The sequence below is a fragment of the Salvelinus alpinus genome, chromosome 16, assembly GCF_045679555.1.
Source record: "Salvelinus alpinus chromosome 16, SLU_Salpinus.1, whole genome shotgun sequence".
NCBI classification, from domain to species: Eukaryota; Metazoa; Chordata; class Actinopteri; order Salmoniformes; family Salmonidae; genus Salvelinus; species Salvelinus alpinus.
Window position 1 is genome coordinate 17,192,628 of NC_092101.1, and position 22,730 is coordinate 17,215,357.

Here is a 22,730-nt window from a genome sequence, read left to right on the forward strand (position 1 = left end):
CACTCCTCAGTAAAAAGGCACATGACAGCCAGCTTGGAGTTTGCTAAACGACACCTAAAGGACTCTCAAACCATAAGAAAAAAGATTCACTGGTCTGATGAAAACAAGATTGAACTATTTGGCCTGAATGCCAAGTGTCACGTCAGGAGAAAACCTGGCACCATCCCTACGGTGAAGCATGGTGGTGGCAGCGTCATGCTGTGGTGATGTTTTTCAGTGGCAGGGACTGGGAGACTAGTCAGGATCGAGGGAAAGATGAACAAAGAAAAGTACAGAGAGATCCTTGATGAAAACCTGTTCCAGAGCGCTCAGGACCTCAGACTGGGGGAAGGTTCACCTTCCAACAGGACAACAACCCTATGCACACAGCCAAGACAACACAGGAGTGGCTTTGGAACAAGTCTCTGAATGCCCTTGAGTGGTCCAGCCAGAGCCTGGACTTGAGCCCAATCAAACATCTCCAGAGAGACCTGAAAAAAGCTTTGCAGCGACACTCCCCATCCAACCTTATAGAGCTACAGAGGATAATTTAAAAATCTATTTTAGAATAAGGCTATAACATAATAAAATGTGGAAAAGGTCAAAGGGTCTGAATACTTTACAAATGAAATGTATTTCCACTAATATTTCTTTATGCAATAAATATTTTACAACTGGTCATGAACGGGTGTTTTTGCTTAGGAATACAGCAAATAATTTCACCTGTGCACCTGTCTGGTTATATTATTGAGCTGCCCAGTGACGCAAGCCTACCAGATGAGCTAACCCACTTCCATGCTCGCTTCGAGGCAAATAACACTGAAACATGCATGAGAGCACTAGCTGTTCCGGAAGACTGTGTGATCACGCTCTCCACAGCCGACGTGAGTAAGACCTTTAAACAGGTCAAAATTCACTAGGCCGCAGGACCAGACGGATTACCAGGAGTACAGCGAGCATGCGTTGACCAACTGGCAAGTGTCTTCACTGACATTTTCAACCTCTCCCTGTCCGAGTCTCTAATACAAACATGTTTTAAACAGACCACCATAGTCCCTGGCCCTAAGAACACGAAGGTAACCTGCCTAAACGACTACCGACCCGTTGCACTCACATCTGTAGCCATGAAGTGCTTTGAAAGGCTGGTCACGGCTCACATACACCATTATCCCAGAAACCCTAGACCCACTCCAATTTGCATACCACCCCAACTGATCCACAGATGATGCAATCTATATTGCACTCCACACTGCCCTTTCCCACCTGGACAAAAGGAACACCTACAGTGGGGAGAACAAGTATTTGATACACTGCCGATTTTGCAGGTTTTCCTACTTACAAAGCATGTAGAGGTCTGTAATTTTTATCATAGGTACACTTCAACTGTGAGAGACGGAATCTAAAACAAAAATCCCGAAAATCACATTGTATGATTTTTAAGTAATTCATTTGCATTTTATTGCATGACATAAGTATTTGATCACCTACCAACCAGTAAGAATTCCAGCTCTCACAGACCTGTTAGTTTTTCTTTAAGAAGCCCTCCTGTTCTCCACTCATTACCTGTATTAACTGCACCTGTCTGAACTCGTTACCTGTATAAAAGACACCTGTCCACACACTCAATCAAACAGACTCCAACCTCTCCACAATGGCCAAGACCAGAGAGCTGTGTAAGGACATCAGGGATAAAATTGTAGACCTGCACAAGGCTGGGATGGGCTACAGGACAATAGGCAAGCAGCTTGGTGAGAAGGCAACAACTGTTGGCGCAATTATTAGAAAATAGAAGAAGTTCAAGATGATGGTCAATCACCCTCGGTCTGGGGCTCCATGCAAGATCTCACCTCGTGGGGCATCAATGATCATGAGGAAGGTGAGGGATCAGCCCAGAACTACACGGCAGGACCTGGTCAATGACCTGAAGAGAGCTGGGACCACAGTCTCAAAGAAAACCATTAGTAACACACTACGCCGTCATGGATTAAAATCCTGCAGCGCACACAAGGTCCCCCTGCTCAAGCAGGCGCATGTCCAGGCCCGTCTGAAGTTTGCCAATGACCATCTGGATGATCCAGAGGAGGAATGGGAGAAGGTCATGTGGTCTGATGATTCAAAAATAGAGCTTTTTGGTCTAAACTCCACTCGCCGTGTTTGGAGGAAGAAGAAGGATGAGTACAACCCCAAGAACACCATCCCAACCGTGAAGCATGGAGGTGGAAACATCATTCTTTGGGGATGCTTTTCTGCAAAGGGGACAGGACGACTGCACCGTATTGAGGGGAGGATGGATGGGGCCATGTATTGCGAGATCTTAGCCAACAACCTCCTTCCCTCAGTAAGAGCATTGATGATGGGTCGTGGCTGGGTCTTCCAGCATGACAACGACCCGAAACACACAGCCAGGGCAACTAAGGAGTGGCTCCGTAAGAAGTATCTCAAGGTCCTGGAGTGGCCTAGCCAGTCTCCAGACCTGAACCCAATAGAAAATCTTTGGAGGGAGCTGAAAGTCCGTATTGCCCAGCGACAGCCCCGAAACCTGAAGGATCTGGAGAAGGTCTGTATGGAGGAGTGGGCCAAAATCCCTGCTGCAGTGTGTGCAAACCTGGTCAAGAACTACAGGAAACGTATGATCTCTGTAATTGCAAACAAAGGATTCTGTACCAAATATTAAGTTCTGCTTTTCTGATGTATCAAATACTTATGTCATGCAATAAAATGCTAATTAATTACTTAAAAATCATACAATGTGATTTTCGGGATTTTTGTTTTAGATTCCGTCTCTCACAGTTGAAGTGTACCTATGATAAAAATTACAGACCTCTACATGCTTTTTAAGTAGGAAAATCTGCAAAATCGGCAGTGTATCAAATACTTGTTCTCCCCACTGTATGTGAGAATGCTATTCATTAACTACAGCTCAGCGTTCAACACCATAGTGTCCTCAAAGCTCATCAATAAGCTAAGGACCCTGGGACTAAACACCTCCCTATGCAACTGGATCCTGGACTTCCTGACTGGGCCGCCCCCAGGTGGTAAGTGTAGGTAACAACACATCCGCCACGTTGATCCTCAACACAGGGGCCCCTCAGGGGTGCGTGCTCAGTCCCCTCCTGTACTCCCTGTTCACTCATGACTGCACGGCCAGGTACGACTCCAACACCATCATTAAATTCACAGATGACAACAGTGGTAGGCCTGATCACCGACAACGACGAGACAGCCTATAGGGAGGAGGTCAGAGACCTGGCCGTGTGGTTCCAGGACAACAACCTCCCTCAACGTGATCAAGACAAAGGAGATGATTGTGGACGACAGAAAAAAAGAGGACCGAGCACGCCCCCATTCTCATCGACGGGGCTGCAGTGGAGCAGGTTGAGAGCTTCAAGTTTCTTGGGGTCCACATCACCAACAAACTAACATGGTCCAAGCACACCAAGACAGTCATGAAGAGGGCACGACAAAACCTATTCCCCCTCAGGAGACTGAAAAGATTTGGCATGGGTCCTCAGATCTTCAAAAGGTTCTACAGCTGCACCATTAAGAGCATCCTGACTGGTTGCATTACTGCCTGGTATGGCAACTGCTCGGCCTCCGACCATAAGTCACTATAGAGGGTAGTGCGAATGGCCAAGTACATCACTGGGACCAAGCTTCCTGCCATCCAGGGCCTCTATACCAGGAGGTGTCAGAGGAAGGTCCTAAACATTGTCAAAGACTCCAGCCACCCTAGTCATAGACTGTTCTTTCTGCTACCGCACGGCAAGCGGTACCAGAGCGCCGAGTCTAGGTCCAAGAGGCTTCTAAACAGCTTCTACCCCAAAGCCATAAGACTCCTGAACATCTAGTCAAATGGCTACCCAGACTATTTGCAGTGCCCCCCCCCCCCCCCCCCCTCTTTACACCACTGCTACTCTCTGTTGTCATCTATGCATATTCACTTTAATAACTCTACCTACATGCACATACTACCTCAACGAGGTAGTACATCGACTCTGTTTTAGTACCCCCCTGTATATAGTCTCGCTATTGTTATTTTACTGTTGCTCTTTAATTACTTGTTACTTTTATCTCTTATCCGCATTATTTTTAAACTGTATTGTTGGTTAGGGGCTCTTAAGTAAACATTTCACTGGCGCATGTGACTAATAACATTTGATTTGATTTTGATTTGATTATTATTATTATCATCATCTTTTTTGTTTCTACTAAGCTGTATTTGGACTTTAGGAATTACTCTAACTCTTTTACTAATTTAATCTACAAATAAAGTTGATCAAATTGATTACACTAATATTTTATTGTAATGGAAATGAAAATAGGCCACAGGCCTATGTTTTTTCTAGTAGAATTATACAAAATATATCTTGGACTTTAGTTACAATGAGAGTGCAGCGGTTCAGTGTATAGTGTAGTAGACTAGTGATTCAAAAGAGCAATAACTGCACATTTGGTAAAACAATTGTTGACATTTTTTATACATTAAATACATGCTTCATCATGTGGACAAATATCCTGCCTCCATTGTGTTGTGTTATGGAGAAAATGGGGGGGGGGGGGTCATGTTTGCAGTAACTGAAAAAAGTTACTGCCGTTTTCCTTGGTTTCACTGTAACTGCCATCACTCAAGTCAGCTTTTTACCTTGGTTTTACTGAGCTTTGGGCTGCAGTGTCTACGGTTTGTTTACCTTGGTATTATCTATTGTTCTTCGCTGATAGAAGTATCAAATTATATGACATTGACAGCCACATCCAAATAAATATAATAACACAAGTTTGTGTTAAAAAAAGAATTGTCATGGAAACGTATTCCAGTGGGTGTACCAAGCAAGAAGGCAGTAACTGCCGGCTACGGTCAAAGGTCATGTCAGAGGTCAGGGTAAATATGAATAAAAAATAACCTCGCAGTAAAACAACAGATAACCACATCTCCAATGATCTGCCTACAATGTATTTTGCTGGACAATAAGAAAAACGTTGAAGCAATTCCTGCTCTTTTGCTTGGTAGGGCAGAGCAATTAAGTGTATAGTGTAGTAGTCTAGTGATTCTTCATCCATTGAGATTGTGTTGTGTGTTTTCTCCAGCGCCAGGTAACATGTGAGATGGCATGGCAGCACGGTTGGGTGTGTGATTAACAACGATTAAGTGGAGAAGAATTCAAGAGGAGAAGAATAGACACAGCCCCCTGATTTATGAAGACCTTCATCAAGAAATGCCGTAAAAGTCCAATAAAATGTGATGATATCCAGCTCCTGAGTCCAGACTTCCTGAGGAAATGCCAGGTAGTAGACTAATAGGGAGAATATTAACCAAATCAAAACATAACAGTATATTGCTATATATGGCAAATAGGCCTGCAAGGCTCCACCTTGGAGCTGAGATCAAACAAACTCAACCCCCACACACCCTCTCTGTGAACCCTCCTAAATTCATACTAACTCCCTGCATTTAACACTGGAAAATTATGTCCAAAATTGGGGCAATGTTATTAGAGTAACTCTCTCAGAGAAGATTGGGGAGGGAGGGTCACAGAAGCAGCAGTAGCAGCACCTCTGTCCCGGTGGGCAGCAGAATACTAGCCGTCAGATTAACTCAGACTATTAGGGTGCCATCTGACATCACTGCTGTCTGACTGACTGACAGCACAGTCCTGAAGGACAGACAGAGGCCTGGTGGTGGTGGTGCACTCTATTCTGGAGGACGAGAGGAGAGAGTAGAGGACAAGAAAGGGTAGAGAAGTCACAGCACTCTCTGCATTGCAGTGATGATGAGCCGAGCTGTTGCAACAGTAGAGTCAGTGTGCCCTCTGCCCATTACCTGGTTCATGTGTTCGGAACAGGGAAGCCCTGCCACACCCTCCTGTTCAACCACAAGGCGGTGTCAGGCACAAAGACAAAATGGCGGTTACACATTTCCTTGGATTTGAATGACATTTGAAATGTAAAACATGTGGCAAAAGAACAAAGACACGCATGCATACATAGCCAACATCTCTCAATTTCAGGTGCCCTAATGCTACACCCTTCTCCAGAGGCTTGTGTTGGTGGAACCAGTGCCAGTGTTGACCACAGGATGTATATTGGCCAGCTCAGTGCCATTAAATGCTACAGAGACCTCGGTGCCAGTGAGACAGATGTGCAGCCAGATGCTTTCAGCAGAAGTGAGAAGAAGCAGCTCTGCCTAAACTTCCACACAACACAACCACCTCTGAGCTCGGGCTCTGGCTCTTAATACTGCCTGGCAGGCAGAGAGGCAGATGAGAGAGAAGGGGAGAATAGACAAAAGAGAAAGAGGGGGAAGGAAAGGGGGTGGAGGAGGAGGAAGAGAGGGAGCATGCAAAGCCACTGCTGCAGCTGGCTTATTGTTTCACAAGACCACGAGGCAGCACGAGACCTTTCAGAGGCCGCCGCCCCCTGTCTGTCAGTGAGGTCAGCAGAGGTCAGGTGAGGTGAAGAGAGCCCTGTAATTGGCTACTGCTTTTAGGCCCTTCTACCAGCTCACGACACACCACTATAGCCAAACAACAAGCTCACAGAGAGACACTGTCTCAATTAGGGGGGAAAAGGGACCTTACAAGGGACGCTAGTCTGCTTGTTATTTTCATGACCTCTCCAGATAACATGAGACTGGCATTAATGGTGAACACAGCCAGATTGGTTAGTCTACAGAACACAGACTGAGTGCACAAAATATTAAGAACACATGCTCTTTCTATGACATATACTGACCAGTTGAAATCTATGATCCCTTATTGATGTCACTTAATAAATTCACTTCGATCAGTGTAGATGAAGGGGAGGAGACAGGTTAAAGAAGGATTTTTAAGCCTGGAGACAATTGAGACATGAATTGTGTATTCAGAGTGTGAATGGGCAAGACAACAATTTAAGTGTCTTTGAACGGGGTATGGTAGTAGCTACCATGCGCACCGGTTTGTGTCAAGAACTGCAGCGCTGCTGTTTTTTTTACGCTCAACAGTTTCCCGTGTGTATCAAGAATGGTCCACCACCCAAAGGACATCCAGACAACTTGACATAATGAGTAGGTGTCCAAACTTTGACTGGTACTGTATATTGTATAAATACGCACATATTTTCTTTTAAAAAGGGCAAAGTTGACATGTATGAGCTTGTATAACAGTGCAGCAGCACAGGGTGCCTTTACTGTAAACACAAGTGTAGTAAGACACAAAGGAAGGATCACCGCTTGGGTGTAAGATGTTCAATATATACTTATTTCTTTATGCTTCTCTGAGCTCCAACTAAGCAACATCTTAAGTATCTAGAGTAAGTGACATTTACTCTTACCATCTGTGTCCGGCTGCGGTGGTAGGGCTGGATGATGGGAAGGCCCAGGGGTGTCACCCACTCTACCGTGCTGCCTGACTTAGCGATGAGCCTGGCGCTCTCCGTCAGCCAGTCCTGAAACAGAGGGCCCCGCCACGGGTTAGCTAATGGGAGGAGAGGTGGTCACTCAGTGAAACTTAAGTAGGACACTTAAAACACCACTCACAGGTCACAGCATGCAACTGCTCTGCTGCCAGCTACTGTAGATACACATCAGAGCTAGGGGATTCAAATCACTTTCGTCATCTACTGTTGACTGGTGAGTACATATGGACTATGTTCTGCTCAAATTAGGATGTTTGTGAAATTGAGGAAGCTTTTAGAAAATAGACATTACATTCACTCAGCAGCTTGAAAGTATGATCAGGTTAAACTTAGATGCAGCTTCTTCTGTGATTACTTCTATCCAGTGCCAACAGCGTTTTCGTATAAACAGGTGGACAGTTTTTGCTTGCAGACAGTAGACCATTACACTAGACACATTACAGTGCTGGGCTGGCTGTTGCTGAGTCTGTTCACTCTCTCACACAGATTCACTCTCTAGGAATGGAAGCCATATTAGCGTCCCAGAGGTCATCATCCACTGCCCATTCATCAGACTGTCCGTGTTCCTTGTGGCCCACTTTCTCTCTCCCTCGCTCCTCTTTCTCCTCCCTTACCCAGGCAGAGAGAAGAGGAGGGGAAGAGGAGAGAGGGATTGATCATGTACTTAACCACTGCTGCTCTCTCCTTGAGCCACTGCTGTGTAGACCCAGCAGGACCCGACCCATTTAGAGATGAACCAGGAGCAGGGGCGAGGCGAAGGGGGGATATTTCATGTCTGCCCTCACCCCCTGGTGAGCTAATAGAAACAGTGGGTGGTGGGTCCTTAAGATACCCTGATCATTCTCACTCCTATGGTTTTAATTTATGAGACCGTACCAGGTGCTGGTGAATGTCGTCCTAAATGTATGTGAACTATAAAGGGGATGAAAATGATGAACGAGCACGGCTATTGCGCTAATAGTAAAGTCAATTAGTCGTTATTAACAAGTTCACACACTCATTTTGCGCGCTGGGTGAACTGTGGAGACTGCATATGCAGCAGGTAAATGGATATATTAGTAATGTGTGTCGTGTACCTGGATCTCTCTAGTGCCGGTGAACATCTCCTTCAGACTGCTGAACACCTGGTGGACCAGGTAGTGAGAGGCATCCCATACAAACTCCTGCAATCACAACACACACATCTCAATGGCAGGACAATACATATATCCAAATCGAGCACATTATTTACTAATTTATTTGCACATATTCAAAAAGAGTAAAAGGACCAAGTACAGAACCCTGAGGAACTCCACAAGGTAAATGATGGTCTGTTCCATACAATTAATGGATTGATGCATGTATTAGGGCTGAGCGATATGGCCAAAATATCATATCACAGTATATATATTTTTTTAATTGGACGGAATGACAATATTTAACGTTTTGAATAATAAAAGTTCTACATTTGTTTTATGAGTAGTGCGTCGCCCTAGGGTGGCAACACATACATTCTAAGGAATTTCAATGGGTCTTTCTCCATTCTGATTGTTTTATACTGTTCAATTCAACCAAAAATAGTTTTCAGCATTTTCATATATTTCTGTATTTCCTGCACTCATTTGAGAATTTCCACGTAGGGCTGCACGATATGGGCAAACAATCAAGGCTTTATTTTTAACAAAATGTTGCGATTTAGAGCAAAAGCCTTGGATGAACTGTTGGAATCATGGAAATAGAATGATTATTCTAATTCTATAGTTAGAATATAATAGTGGGCACTTTGAATACAGTGTTGTTTGACATGACAACGAATGAAAATGCCAGGGAGGAGTTATTGTGACAAGGTAGGAACCAAAGTGTTGATACGTTTTTCCTAGTGAACCCTATAACCTTTGGCTACATTGAATGTTTTCTCTTAGCTACTTCATGTAGCTAACATATTCTTGCATCGCATATTCCTTTTTGATTTAGAAGATACTGTTGCACAAACAACATGCTGATTTAGGTCTACACCATCACCGGTATTATCAAGCTGTATAGCTAATTATGTTTGCTCTATTAGCATTAGCGGCTAACACGATTTAGGCCCAACTTGCTCAGAAAATAAACTAGCCGTTTGCAGATGTAAGAAACACAAAGTAACTGTGTAATTATAGAACTCTAGTGAGTTTATATTAAGAAGCAAAGTGGAAACAACATCGTTGTCATCAACATTGTTGCATGTGCTGCATTGACCATGCAGACTGAATGCAAGTGTCTTGTGGTCGAGGAACAACAAATGTGCCCCTTGAGTGATGGGGGGGCTAGGTCTGTGTGGAAAGTGGCATGGAGAGACAGAGAGAGAGAGATGACTCAAGTAGCGGAGTAAACTATAAAAATGGGCGTTACACATGGCATATCATATTCAACAAACCAAACATTCAAATACAGTTATAGAAGGTAAAGTAAAAACGCAAGAAGGTCTGTGCATCAATACCGGTATATCGTAAAACTGCTCAGCCCTAGTTGATAGGCGCAGATGGTTTAAGGGTCATTAAATATTGTGTGGCTGAAGGGCGGGTGGGTGGCGGGAGGGTTGAATAAAGAGAAACGATACCTTAATAAATCCATACATGTATAATTATTGTGCAATTTATATAGGCTACATTGAGGTTTTATTTAATTATTTTAGGCTATCTAGTATTATTGCATACACTTAGACTTCAGGTCTTATCTGGACATTGACTAACCAGAATAACCTATTGTTTTTTGGCAAACTCCAAAGTCCTCTGATAATACTAGTCCCGTGCGAATAGACATCCCTGTGTTTTGAGATACATGTCTGGGTTTGACAGGTTTTGCTCGGGGTTTGAGCAAGAAAACAATAAGTGATTGGGTAAATTGAATGAAGTGCATAGCCTATATATGAAGGGCCTACATGTATCAACTTCCACAGTGAATGCTTTTGTGCAAATTAATTGAACATCGCCAAATGCATCATTAAAAAATATTGCGTCTATTTCATGCAACCCTTGCTGTTAATAGATCGCAAAGCAGCATACAACGTTTGGAACAATTTCACTTCCTCATCCATAACCTAAAAACGCATACCAAGTGCATACCAAGTTAACTGTTAAGCTCTCATATGAAGTCTGGGTGGCAAGTAGGACATCTTCTACTGCAGATCGCTAAAATATCCTAATGATTATCATCACACTTGCTCATTTCAAATATAATGGCGACACTATATCAAAGATGGTTTGGTAAGGTTTAGAAACTTGGTAACCAAGCTCGAGATATAAGTGTAGCCTGTTATCGCATGGACTTGTTGAAATATCTTCACGCATAGAAAAAAAAAAAAACTCCAGCCTTCCGTTATCTGTAAAATAATAGAAAAAAGAGAAAGAACGTTCTCTAGTAATACTAGTCCTGTGCGAATAAGGCCATAGCCTCAATAATAACTCCTGCAGAATTAAGCATTTCTTCGAGTAAAATGATACACCAAATGTAAGCAAAATTTGGACTGGACTGGAGAAATATGATATCTTTTTTTCTGCATCTTGAGAGAATGCAATGCTCAGTTATATACCATCTGCAGAGGTGCTGTCTTTATCATAACAGTGTCATAAAATCGGATAGTATTTTAACCACATAAAATATGCACCTAAGCCGAACTGAAATCTTATTAGAAAGACATTGGGTCGTTTTCACAGCTTTCTTTCTCCTTACCACCGGTTAAACTGATGTCATTAGGACATTTTGCACAGAAAATCTTTCCCGTTTTTTTTGTTGCATTATTCTATTTTCTCGCCAGTCCCTAGACGTTTTTGCTCCGCGAAAGATGACAGAGAAAACTTTACCAATTTCAACAAAATTGAATAATTAATAATATCGATCTATTACATTATTCTGTCGCGCAAAAGGTTTATTTAGTCTTCTAGGGCAACATAATGACAAAAGAGAAGCCCCATCTAATTATAGACAAGTCGACTAACACATAGCCTACCAAAATGTCGGAAATTATAAGCAGAAACAAAAAATGGATATCAGTGTGTGGTGCCACTAGCTCCCAGCTGCTGCCTGTCTATCCCAACTCCTTCCCAGTTCTGCTGTTGGGGGAGCACAGAGGTTTTACTGGACCCTACCACAGGGCCCCTTAGACAGGCTGTGAGGCCACGGAACTGCCATCAGCACTCTCATTACCCCTGACTCCACTAACTATTGACATCCCAACCACCACATCTACATACTCAACTGTATGATTGTATCAACTGGGGGGGGGGGGGGGGCTTTCTCTACTGTTATCACTTACCATAATACAGTAGGTTATGAGGAGACAATTACCATTTGTATAGGTATCAATGATTTTGGCATAGAATTTTACTGAGAATAGGGGTATTAAATTCATGGTGATATTGCTGCGTTGAACTAAAAGGTTATGAGAAGTACGATCGTCACATTACAGTGGTATATAAATCTCAGTATGATCAGACGGTTTCCCCAGCTGTTCCACTGTAGTAATCATTTCCCATTACACTGTTCCCAGATTCCCTGTTGAACTAATTACAAGTGTTAACATCTCTCTGGCTATGAGAAAATAAACTCTAGGGGGGACAGAAATTGAATTTCTGAATGTTGGGGGGGACATGTCCCCCCTGTCCCCAGTGAAAGTTGCACCCTTGCTACTGTATTATAACAGGCCTACGTGCTTGTGTGAAGTACCTAAAGATCAATAAAATCAATGGCTATCATAGACGGATATACAGTGAATGACATCAGTCATCAGTATGACACACATGGGAATGTATCGCTGTGTATGCCATTTCTCGTAACACAGTCATATGATATAGGAGATTGTTATATAATACTGTTAAGTATTCATCTAGAAAGTTCATAGTGACATCATAAAACCAACAACAGCTCTCTTTGGGGATTTGAAGTGGTCAAATGGTGCAGAAGGTAGCCTAGTGGTTAGCGCACTGGACCAGTAACCGAAAGGTTGCTGGATCGAATCCCCGAGCTGACAAGGTAAAAATCTGTCGTTTTGCCCCTGAACAAGGCAGTTAACACACTGTTCCCTGGTAGGCTGTCAGTGTAAATAAGAATTTGTTCTTAACTGACTTGTCTAGTTAAATAAAAGGTTAAAACTAAAAAACAAATAACAAAACAGCTACAATAACAGCTAATATGTGGCAGTTACTTTACAGCAGTATAATGTAGTGTTGTCACGATGCCAAAATGTTAGTTACGATACCAGTCCAAGTATCACAATATCGAGTAGTATCGAAAAATCTGAGTGGCCTAATGTCCTGTTCGCCCCCAGACGCTTATTCATGTTTTCTAAACGTTCTGCGCATGTGCTACGCAAAAACCTGTCACTTAAATTCACATTTCTACTCAATACATCACGTTGAATTTAACTTCACACTGTATAATTGAATACTGCATAGAATGGCTGATTTGCTCATACACACAATGCTCACAACTTTTAAAATGTTTAACACCAAACAGAATTTAAGGAGCACCAGAAAGAGAGATTTTTTAAATAGTTTAGGCTTACAAATCCTACCTTTGAAGCACATCTTATGTGTAGCAGACCCTTTTTTTCCATCCTGTGCCAATCAAATTTGCATAGACCTACTGTCAAGTTACCAAGTTGTTAGCTAGCTAGGTAACATGACTAAACAACGTTGTTTGTTATCAAACCAATCATTTGCAACCCAGGATTAGTTTAAAACGGCCCGTGACATTGTTTGTGAAATTATGTAAAATGCTCATGAATCCCGATAGAAAGAATAAAAGTTATCTCCGTTATTATGGGTCATATTCTTTTTAACCGTTTAAGCTAGAGACAAGCCATTTCTTTGCTGTAAAGCTGCAAGCATGCCTGTCCATTTCCCCTCTCAGGCACTCAGAGGCTGCGCATGACAGTGAACCTGCAGTCTACTAAGACGAGCCTGTGCTCTTGGTAACAGTCAATGAAATCATGTCAACTTTGCACGCTCTGCGCGCTGCTCCAATGTAACACCAGAAGACTCATCAGGGTCTGCATCCCTAAATTATATACAAAATGGATGGAGGAACAGATGTGCAGGAAGAGTGGACAGAGACAAGCAGGTGAGTGATGGCTGGAAGGGGATACTGCTGGCTGATTACAGTTGCAACATGAAAGTGAAGTGTATATTATTGGACCGGCGCATACCAGAGACTGGTGGCTGTCGCTTCAATTCAACTGAATATATAAACATTTTATAACAGGCTCCAGCAGGTTCTTTAGATCAGTAGGGGACGAAAATTTGGTAGTATCGTATAAAATGGTACTACGGTATTCTAAAATGCTGGTATCATAAGTAGCATGACGTTTTGGTACTGTGATACTACCGTGGTATTGGTATACACTAGTATAATGGTATAGCTTAGCCAACACCCGAGGATGGATAAATGGAACCAATCTTTATTGTCCTCACTGAGGTACTGGAGGCTACTGGTAGGCCTTACCTTGGGGAAGTCATCAATCTCCTTGAGCCTCTTCTCTATCTGGAGGCGTCCTCCGTAGCGCGTCACGCCGTACACCACCGTCATCACCGTCTGCTTCACCACCTTCCTGCTGATGAAGCCCTCCAGCACCTGGGCGACCTTCAGACCCTTCTCCGCATCCCGCGCACGGAACTCCTCCACCTAGAAAACCCACAGAGAGCACCAAACACATTGTCATCTTGTCCAAAGGGAATCGCACTGACTCACAATAGTATCATTCACTGACTCTGACAGGCACAGAGCATTATTTGGGAGCATAAGAGCACCACATTGACTCAGTGTGCTACAGACAATACAATGATTTAGACTGTCAGTGCCTGCGACACAGCTACCACACTGCCTCAATAGAGCAATTGCTTAGGCAGCACTTGGCTGTTTAGCCTGTACAGAACCTGCTGTACTAGTTATATAAGTGTACAGTCTGAATCAATGAACTGCAATCACTTTAAAGTTACACCGGGTGTATACTTCCTGTAAACATTGTAACCTGGATGATTGGGGCCCTGTGTGTACAGGAGGTGTTTCTCCTCCCTAGGACTCAGAGCGGAGATGATTTCATCAGCTGCTTTCTAATCAGAGCTCCCAGGGGTGAGTGGACAATGAGGTAGGAGAGAGCAGAGAGCACTGACACAGCACTATTCTGACGGGCAGCCCAGTTCATTGAGAACTCCTCAATGTACTCTGCTGCTCCAGTTAAATGAGGCTTGATGTTTTTGGCATGGTCGCACTGTGCTTTTTTATCACAGCATAAACACTCTCCACTCTCACCGGTGCTAAAATCAATAGGCTCACTATTAGCCTCAAATTATTTCCCCTTAAAATGAGCCGCATGTTCAGAGCAGAATCCTTGGGCTGTGCCTTCTGTTCTGCAGGAACTGGGGCAAAGATGTGCTCTGGGGTAAAGAGGTGCTCTGGGGCAAAGAGGTGCTCTGGGGCAAAGAGGTGCTCTGGGGCAAAGAGGCAAAGTAAGCCTGATGTAAGGCTGAGGAGAGCAGGTGCTGTTATTATAGACTGTTCTAAGGAAAAATAACAGGTAGACTGTCATTCCCTAGGAGTCCAACCACCCAAGTAAATGAATAAAGAAGCTCAATAATGTAAGACACTCATCAAGGACATAGGAAGTTAAATAGAACATGAATTTGGGCATTACAGCCAAGCTGTTTTGACCGTTGGTGTTATTACTACAGTATAAGGGAAAGGGAAAAGGGGATACCTAGTCAGTTTTACTACAATGCACTCAACTGAAATGTGTCTTCCGCATTTAACCCAACCCATCTGAATCAGGTGGTAAGGGAATGGTGATTCAACCACCCCAGCATTAACTAGAACCCCTTCCCACTGCGCCCTCTGGTGCCCAGGCTGACTGACCTGCTGTGCCACCCCGCTGTAGACATCCTGGGGCTCCTCGCAGGGAATAAGGTTCACAGAGGTGGCACCAATCACGTCTCGACCCAGGGCTGCATAGTGCTGCAGGCCGTTACACGAGCCATCCTGAGGGAGAGGAGAGACAGAGAGACAGAGAGACAGAGAGAGACAGAGAAAGAGAGAGAGATGGAACCCTATAACAGATCACAAGACTGGTGGATGGAGTCGAGTAGGCGGTGTGATACTGCTGGCAGCATTCGTTTCATTCAACAATGACATAGCCCACAGATTATAATTTTCCCGAGGCTAGAGTAACAGACAATTAGGTACCAGTCAAATTACTACGCTCATTCCAAAAAACATCTGGACCTTGACTTCTCACAGAGACAGACAGAGAGAGAGAGAGAGAGACTCGAAAAGAATAGAAAGGAAAATAGAGAGCAAATAAGCAAGCAACTTTTATTGGAGGGGCAAATAAAAGATTAACCGTGGCCATGGATGGAGTCCTGAAGCAGCAGAGAAAGACAAGGTCAATGGGCTGCTCAGCTCTTTTAACTGGGCACCGATTGTTCTTACCCCTGCAGATTGCTCTACCACTGGCTCTACTACACAGCCAGAGCCCAGCCAACAGACAGAAGCTAACTGATGTCTGAACACACCATTTAGGCTGGATGACCATATTGCTTACACCTACAGTTGAAGTCGGAAGTTTACGTACACCTTAGCCAAATACAATTAAACTCAGTTTATCACTATTCCTGACATTTAATCCTAGTAAAAATTCCCTGTCTTAGGTCAGTTAGGATCACCACTTTATTTTAAGAATGTCAAATGTCAAAATAATAGTAGAATGCTCTTTCATCGCATTCCCAGTGGGTCAGAAGTTTACATACACGCAATTAGTATTTGGTAGCATTGCCTTTAAATTGTTTAACTTGGGTCAAACGTTTCAGGTAGCCTTCCACAAGTTTCCCACAATAAATTGGGTGAATTTTGGCCCATTCCTCCTGACTGAGTCAGGTTGCTAGGCCTCCTTGCTCGCACACGCTTATTCAGTTCTGCCCACACATTTTCTATAGAATTGAGATCAGGGCTTTGTGATGGCCACTTTAATACCTTGACTTTGTTGTCCTTAAGCCATTTTGCCACAACTTTGGAAGTATGCTTGGGGTCATTGTCCATTTGGAAGACCCATTTAACTTTAACTTCCTGACTGCTTTAACTTCCTGACTGATGTCTTGAGATGTTGCTTCAATATATCCACATCATTTTCTTTCCTCATGATGCCATCTATTTTGTGAAGTGCAACAGTCCCTCCTGCAGCAAAGCATCCCCACAACATGGTGCTGCCACCCCCGTGCTTCACGGTTGTGTTTCATCAAACCAGAGGACATTTCTACCAAAAGTACGATCTTCGTCCCTATGTGCAGTTGCAAACCGTAGTCTGGCTTTTTTATGGCGGTTTTGGAGCAGTGGCTTCTTCCTTGCTGTCGATATAGGACTAGATTTACTGTGGATATAGATACTTTTGTTTCCTCCAGCATCTTCACAAGGTCCTTTGCTGCTGTTCTGGGATTGATTTGCACTTTTCGCACCAAAGAACGCGTCTCCTTCCTGAGCGGTATGACGGCTGCGTGGTCCCAAGGTGTTTATTCTTGCGTACTATTGTTTGTACAGATGAACGTGGTACCTTCAGGCGTTTGGAAATTGTTCCCAAGGATGAACCAGAATTGTGGAGGTCTATAATTTTTTCCCTGAGGTCTTGGCTGATTTCTTTTGATTTTCCCATGATGTCAAGCAAAGAGGCACTGAGTTACAAGGTAGGCATTGAAATACATCCACAGGTACACCTCCAATTGACTCAAATTGTGTCAATTAGCCTATCAGAAGCTTCTAAAGCCATGACATCATTTTCTGGAATTTTCCAAGCTGATTAAAAGCCACTGTCAACTTAGTGTATGTAATCTTCTGACTCACTGGAATTGTGATACAGTGAAATAATCCGTCTGTAAACAATTGTTGGGAAAATGACTTGTGGCATGCACAAAGTAGATGTCCTAACCGACTTGCCAAAACTATAGTTTGTTAACAAGAAATTTGTGGAGTGGTTGAAAAACGAAGTGTATGTTAACTTCTGACTTCAACTGTACCTATATAATCCTTTCAGATCTACATGGAGGGTCAAGTGGTACGGGTTAGACGTCAACGTCATTACCTGATGTACAGGAAAGTGGGAGATGAAGTGTGTGGGGTCAGGTGACCTGACGGCGTTGGCTATCTCCATACAGCAGGCCAGGGTTTGCCAGGGTTCATCTGCATTCTGCCACCACTTCTTACCCTGCCGTGGAAACATAGACAATGCAGTACTAGATACTCATAGACAATGCAGTACTAGATACACAACATTACTACTCAACGGTTTGATTATCTCCCAGTGGGTAGAATAATAATCTCAATCTACGAGCTCCAACAGTATGATAAGAAACAGAAAACATTGTTAGCAGACTGACGATGAGGGGGTTGTCTGCAGAGTCCAGGATGTCGTCCATGATGGAGTTGGCGTACTCCAGCCTGCCAGCCAGCGAGCTGCGTTTCTTCAGGCCCGTCAGGTTGACCAGGTGGATCTTCAGCCATTCCAGCCCGCCCGGCCCTAAGGGCTTCCCCTCCGCAAACACCAGGACGGCTCTGGTCACATCGCTGCCTAGGTGGTTGAAGTAGGGCGGGCACGGGTATGTGCGCCCACGGAAGTCCATGTTGTGGGGGAACCAGAAGACCTCGTCCCTCATGTGGTTGGCGATGGAGAGTTTATAGAGGGCATCCATCCTGAGGCTGTGCATCTCACTGCACTTCTTCTTGGCATTAACCACCTCCCTCTTCAGGTGGGCCTTCTCGGCAGAGGTGAAGGTGGCCGAGTCCTGCTGGTTGTAGCGGGGAATCTTAGGAGCCTCGGAGTTGGGCGGCGGGACGTCCAGCTTCTCGCTACCCTTGTCATTGAAGATGGAGATGATGATGTCCAGCAGGGGCTGGTTGATCCTCCAGGCCGCGTTGCCCAACTGGTTGAGGGAGTCCAGCACGGCATGGAGGTCAGCATCCTGGCACTTCTCCAGCAGGATCTCATGCTGGTTGGCGCCTTCCACCGCACGCATCATTTTGGTGGGGGTGAGGAGGTAAGCTCCGAATTTAGACGAGGTCCAGGGCACGGGGGGGCACAGCATGGGCATCACGTAGGAGTCAAAGGTCAGCGTGGTGTCCATGGCGTCCTGCTGCATCTGCGTCAGGATGGGGTGCGGCTTGATGAAGCCGACCTGGAGCCAATCACAACACGAGAGATCTAATTAAATACAAATCATACAAATCCAGTACCAGTCCAATCAAATATATGCTCAAAACAGAGCTGAACGTTTCAATTAAGCTTCAGTAAAACAGGCACGCTTATTTGCTGTGACAACACATTAATCATGGCTTCAGCTAAAGGTGTCTAGTTCATAGAAGTTTTATTTATAATTTTTTACCCCATTTTCCTCCTCAATTTCAATCTAGTCTCATTGCTGCAACTCCCCAACAGGCTCAGAAGGCGAAGGTCGAGTAATGCGTCTTCCGAAATATGACCCAGCAAACTACGCTTCTTAACTCCCGCCCGCTTAACCCAAAAGCCAGCTGCACTAATGTGTCAGAGGAAACACCATTCAAATGACAACCGAGGTCAGCCTGCAGGCGTCCGGCCTGCCACAAGGATTCGCTAGAGCACGATGAGCCATGTTAAGCCACCCCGGCCAAACCCTCCCCTAACCCGGACGACGCTGGGCCAATTGCACGCCACCCTATGGCACTCTCGATCACGGCCGGTTGTGACACAGCCTGGAATCAAACCCAGGTATGTAGTGACGCCTCTATCTCTGTGATGCAGTGCCTTAGACCGCTTCACCACTCGGGAACCCAGTTCATAGCAGTTTTAATCACGTGACAGCCGGAGATGAACTAACTACTCCCTGAAAGGCTTCACCATCCAAACCCAGACAGACAGAAACAGCATTGTAGAGCACTACAGTATAAACCAAGAGTGCACAGAGAGAGCTAAAGAGAGAGAGAGAGATACTATAACAGATTCAGTCCATCAACCAGGCAGAGCCTAACTGTGCATGCTGTAAAATCATTAGGCTGCACCCCTGCTGGCCTACTCTCTATCCCTCTGAGCCAGCACAGCAGAAGGATGGGTGGCCAGAGACAAGCTTCGAAACCCAGTGGACTCCACTGTCAAAGCACATCAAGTCCACCAGGTTGAGACGCCGGCAGGTGCTTTCCCCCCCCCCCCCCACCAGGAACGAGGCCTCGGAGGACAAAATAGAAAGTGTCTTCATTTCCTTGTCAGTTATCCCAGGACAGTAAATCAGCCAGCCAATTAAGGGGACAGTAAAAAAAGGATTAGTTTGGAAGCCATTCGTCTTACTCAACTGCACCACCGTCCACTCTTGCAGGGAAAGCGGTTTTATAATTCATATGCCTATGAGCCAGACCGTGCAGGCAGAGAGTAATATGAGGGAGCTGAGCTGAGAGAGGAGAGCTGAAGACAGATGGAGAAGCTATGACAGACAGCCCTGTCCAAAACCAAGGTCACCTGTTATGTTCTGGCTGCTTTTCACTGCTGCACTACTGATCGATTTCGCTCATAAATGCCGACGTGAAGATTAAGGCATGAGCTGAGGAACCAACACTAAGCCTGGGAAATTGGGTGAATAAATTGGGAGAAAATAACTGGCATAAAATCACTTCAACTAACAATTCCACTCTAGTATATTCTTTACCTGTTTGTTACTGCGGAAGGTGTACATGTGGTAGAGCACAGGGATGAGCTTTCGGTCGTAGGCAGAGCTGAGGATGTCGCTGTTCACTTTCATGTGCTTGACCATGAGGTCCACCAGGTAGGTACCCAGCTCCACCACCACCATGTGAGGCCAGTGGGTCTCGTCCCCCAGCAGGGAGGGACCAGAGCTATGCTCCGCCTCCAGCTTCCACCATCGCTCCCTAGGCAATACGTCAAACTCCTGCAAGGCACAGTAAGGAGGTTTTCTTTAAGTCAAACAGTAGGTCAATTATTTTATACGTCTTCTAATTGCATGCAGATAAAGAACAGATAAAGACCAGATGTGGAGGAGTGTCATACCTTAGAGTCTTTGGCCAGTAGCTCAGTATATTCATTGTAGATATGGCTAAGCTTGTCCACCATCTGATTGTGTCCCTTCGTGCGGATGCAGAACATGTTGTGGACCCGGTTGCCTATCTCCTTGGCCAGGATGTGGAGAGACTCCCCACTGGGAGGCAGGTTGGACAGACTCTGACCACAGACAAAGACCACAGACTATCCGTATTTTATAGAATTACATTTTATGCAATGCTACAAAGTTGCTAAATAAACCTCAACCCTGAACTCTAAATACACCAGAAGTCTATAGGACCCACTGTCATAGATACTGCTGGGATTCAGTGGGTTTTACCTGAGGGATCCGAGCGCAGAACATTGCGGAAAGTCAAATTCAACTTTGGATCATTCAGATCATCACATTTCAAAAAGGTGATATTTAAAACAACAGTATGACCCAAGCACCAATATACTGATAGTATTCAGCGGGTTATATACCTGGATCATGATGTCTACATAGTCCTTTTCATCCAGCAGACAGAGGTAGGGGTAGAGGCTGAGTCTGACAGCTTTCTGGGTGCTGCTGGCCAGGATCATCTTGCTCTCCCTCAGGGCCCCAACCAGGGCTTTGTGCCACACTAACCGCTGCACTGCCAGAAGGTCCCGCTGAAACAGACAACATGGTCTCACTGCATGGTCTCGTGTGAGGATGAAAACATGTTCTGCCTTATATCCACTCTGGACATTTGACTTAACGTTAAACAACAAACACATTAGATCTGTAGTATATGTGGTATTCAGCACATACAATTGAGGCCAAATACATTGCGTGTACAAAACATTAGGAACACCTGCTCTTCCGATGATATAGACTTACCAGGCGAAAGCCATGATTCCTTATTGATGCCACTTGTTAAATCCACTTCAAATCAGTGTAGATACAGAAGAGGAGTCAGGTTAAATAATGATTTTTAAGCCTTAAGACAATTGAGACATGGATTGTGTATGTATGCCATTCAGAGGGTGAATGGGCAAGACAAAATATTTAAGTGCCTTTGAACAGGGTATGGTAGTAGCAGGGCTATGTAATAGCCAGCTTTTGTACGATATATATTTTTTAAAGACGATGAATAAAATAGGTCGTAAATTCCTGGAGGAGATTATCTCCTCATGGCCACAGTATAGAGAGAGAGTGAGATTCATAGAGAGAATAAAGGAATTTCTTCCACTTCACAGAACTGGAGAACCGAACAACATTTATGTTCTGGAGAAGGTATAAAAGGTATAAAAGGTATAAAAGATCGGTGAAGAATCCAGCTACGAACTGGTCCGTTTGGTACAATTTTGTGAAACTCATGAGACAATATGGTCACATTACCATAACGCTGTTTATAAAATAGCCTCAGTTATGAGGCTTACATCTAATTGTTGTATAAAATGAATGAGTGAGGAAGGAACTGTTTGTGAAATTGTGTAATGTGATTTTGGACTGTTTAATGAAGGAAACTCCAATTCCCTTCGGAGTTTAACTAAATCAGAGGACCGCCCATGAGCACAGTTATTGTCTGGCGTCATGGGACAGGCACTTTTCCGCTCTTCCGAATAGAAAACCCGGGTGGGGGTTTTATCACCAGACCAGCTTACCTCGATAACAAGAGAGCTAAGGTTTGAGACCAGACCGAGCTTACCTAGATGGCTAAAGGTTGCATACCAGCTTACCACGAGAGGGCCAAGGGTTTGAGTAGAGACCATAAACCTGAGTATAAGCTAAGGTTTGAGTAGATGGCTGAATCTTTTAACCATACCAGGTGGTTAAACTCTTAGACTATCGATACCGACAGAATAAGAACAAGTCTTTGATATTATTTACTAGTCTGCAGCTAGGAATTCGGTATCATTGAACGCGAAGACCGACAACCGCCGAAATATCTATACTATAACGACATGAATGAATGTCACTGAACTATCCATTCTAACCATGACAAAGAGAGAAAGAGGGCGGACAGACTCTTCAACAGAAACAAACTTTTCAACAGAGATCCCGACGACACACTGAGCGTAAATATATATATTGATTGCAATTGTTCCCGAATGCGTGAGCGTTCATGTGCAAAGGATTAGCATTTAAATTGTTATAATTATCAACTCTGTAGTGCCTTCTCAGCTGACCCCCACTCCCCTTTTGTCTAACAAGCCGTCATGCCGGTTTAGCCCACTAGGGCACATTCCTCTATCATTTCTTTGTAACCATATCTACTTTGTTTGTGTTATGCATTTCTGTGAATTACTTAGTAAATAAATGATTTTAAGACAATTGATGTATGGATGACTCATAGTGAAGACTGGGTTCGTGCAGATA

At 44.2% G+C, this 22,730-nt stretch overlaps 1 protein-coding gene across 1 annotated transcript in view; it reads right to left on the minus strand.

The window, feature by feature from the left end:
• polrmt (polymerase (RNA) mitochondrial (DNA directed)) overlaps positions 1 to 22,730 on the minus strand; it is a 99,070-nt gene that overhangs the window by 31,684 nt on the left and 44,656 nt on the right. Inside the window, exons 7-15 of the mRNA XM_071345071.1 lie at positions 20,870 to 21,037; positions 20,396 to 20,566; positions 20,037 to 20,276; positions 17,745 to 18,539; positions 17,450 to 17,572; positions 15,238 to 15,360; positions 13,831 to 14,010; positions 8,448 to 8,534; positions 7,288 to 7,401 (exon numbers count right to left, since the gene is read on the minus strand). Of these exons, the coding sequence (XP_071201172.1) occupies positions 7,288 to 7,401; positions 8,448 to 8,534; positions 13,831 to 14,010; positions 15,238 to 15,360; positions 17,450 to 17,572; positions 17,745 to 18,539; positions 20,037 to 20,276; positions 20,396 to 20,566; positions 20,870 to 21,037 (2,001 nt within the window). The remainder of the gene's footprint in view (positions 1 to 7,287; positions 7,402 to 8,447; positions 8,535 to 13,830; positions 14,011 to 15,237; positions 15,361 to 17,449; positions 17,573 to 17,744; positions 18,540 to 20,036; positions 20,277 to 20,395; positions 20,567 to 20,869; positions 21,038 to 22,730) is intronic.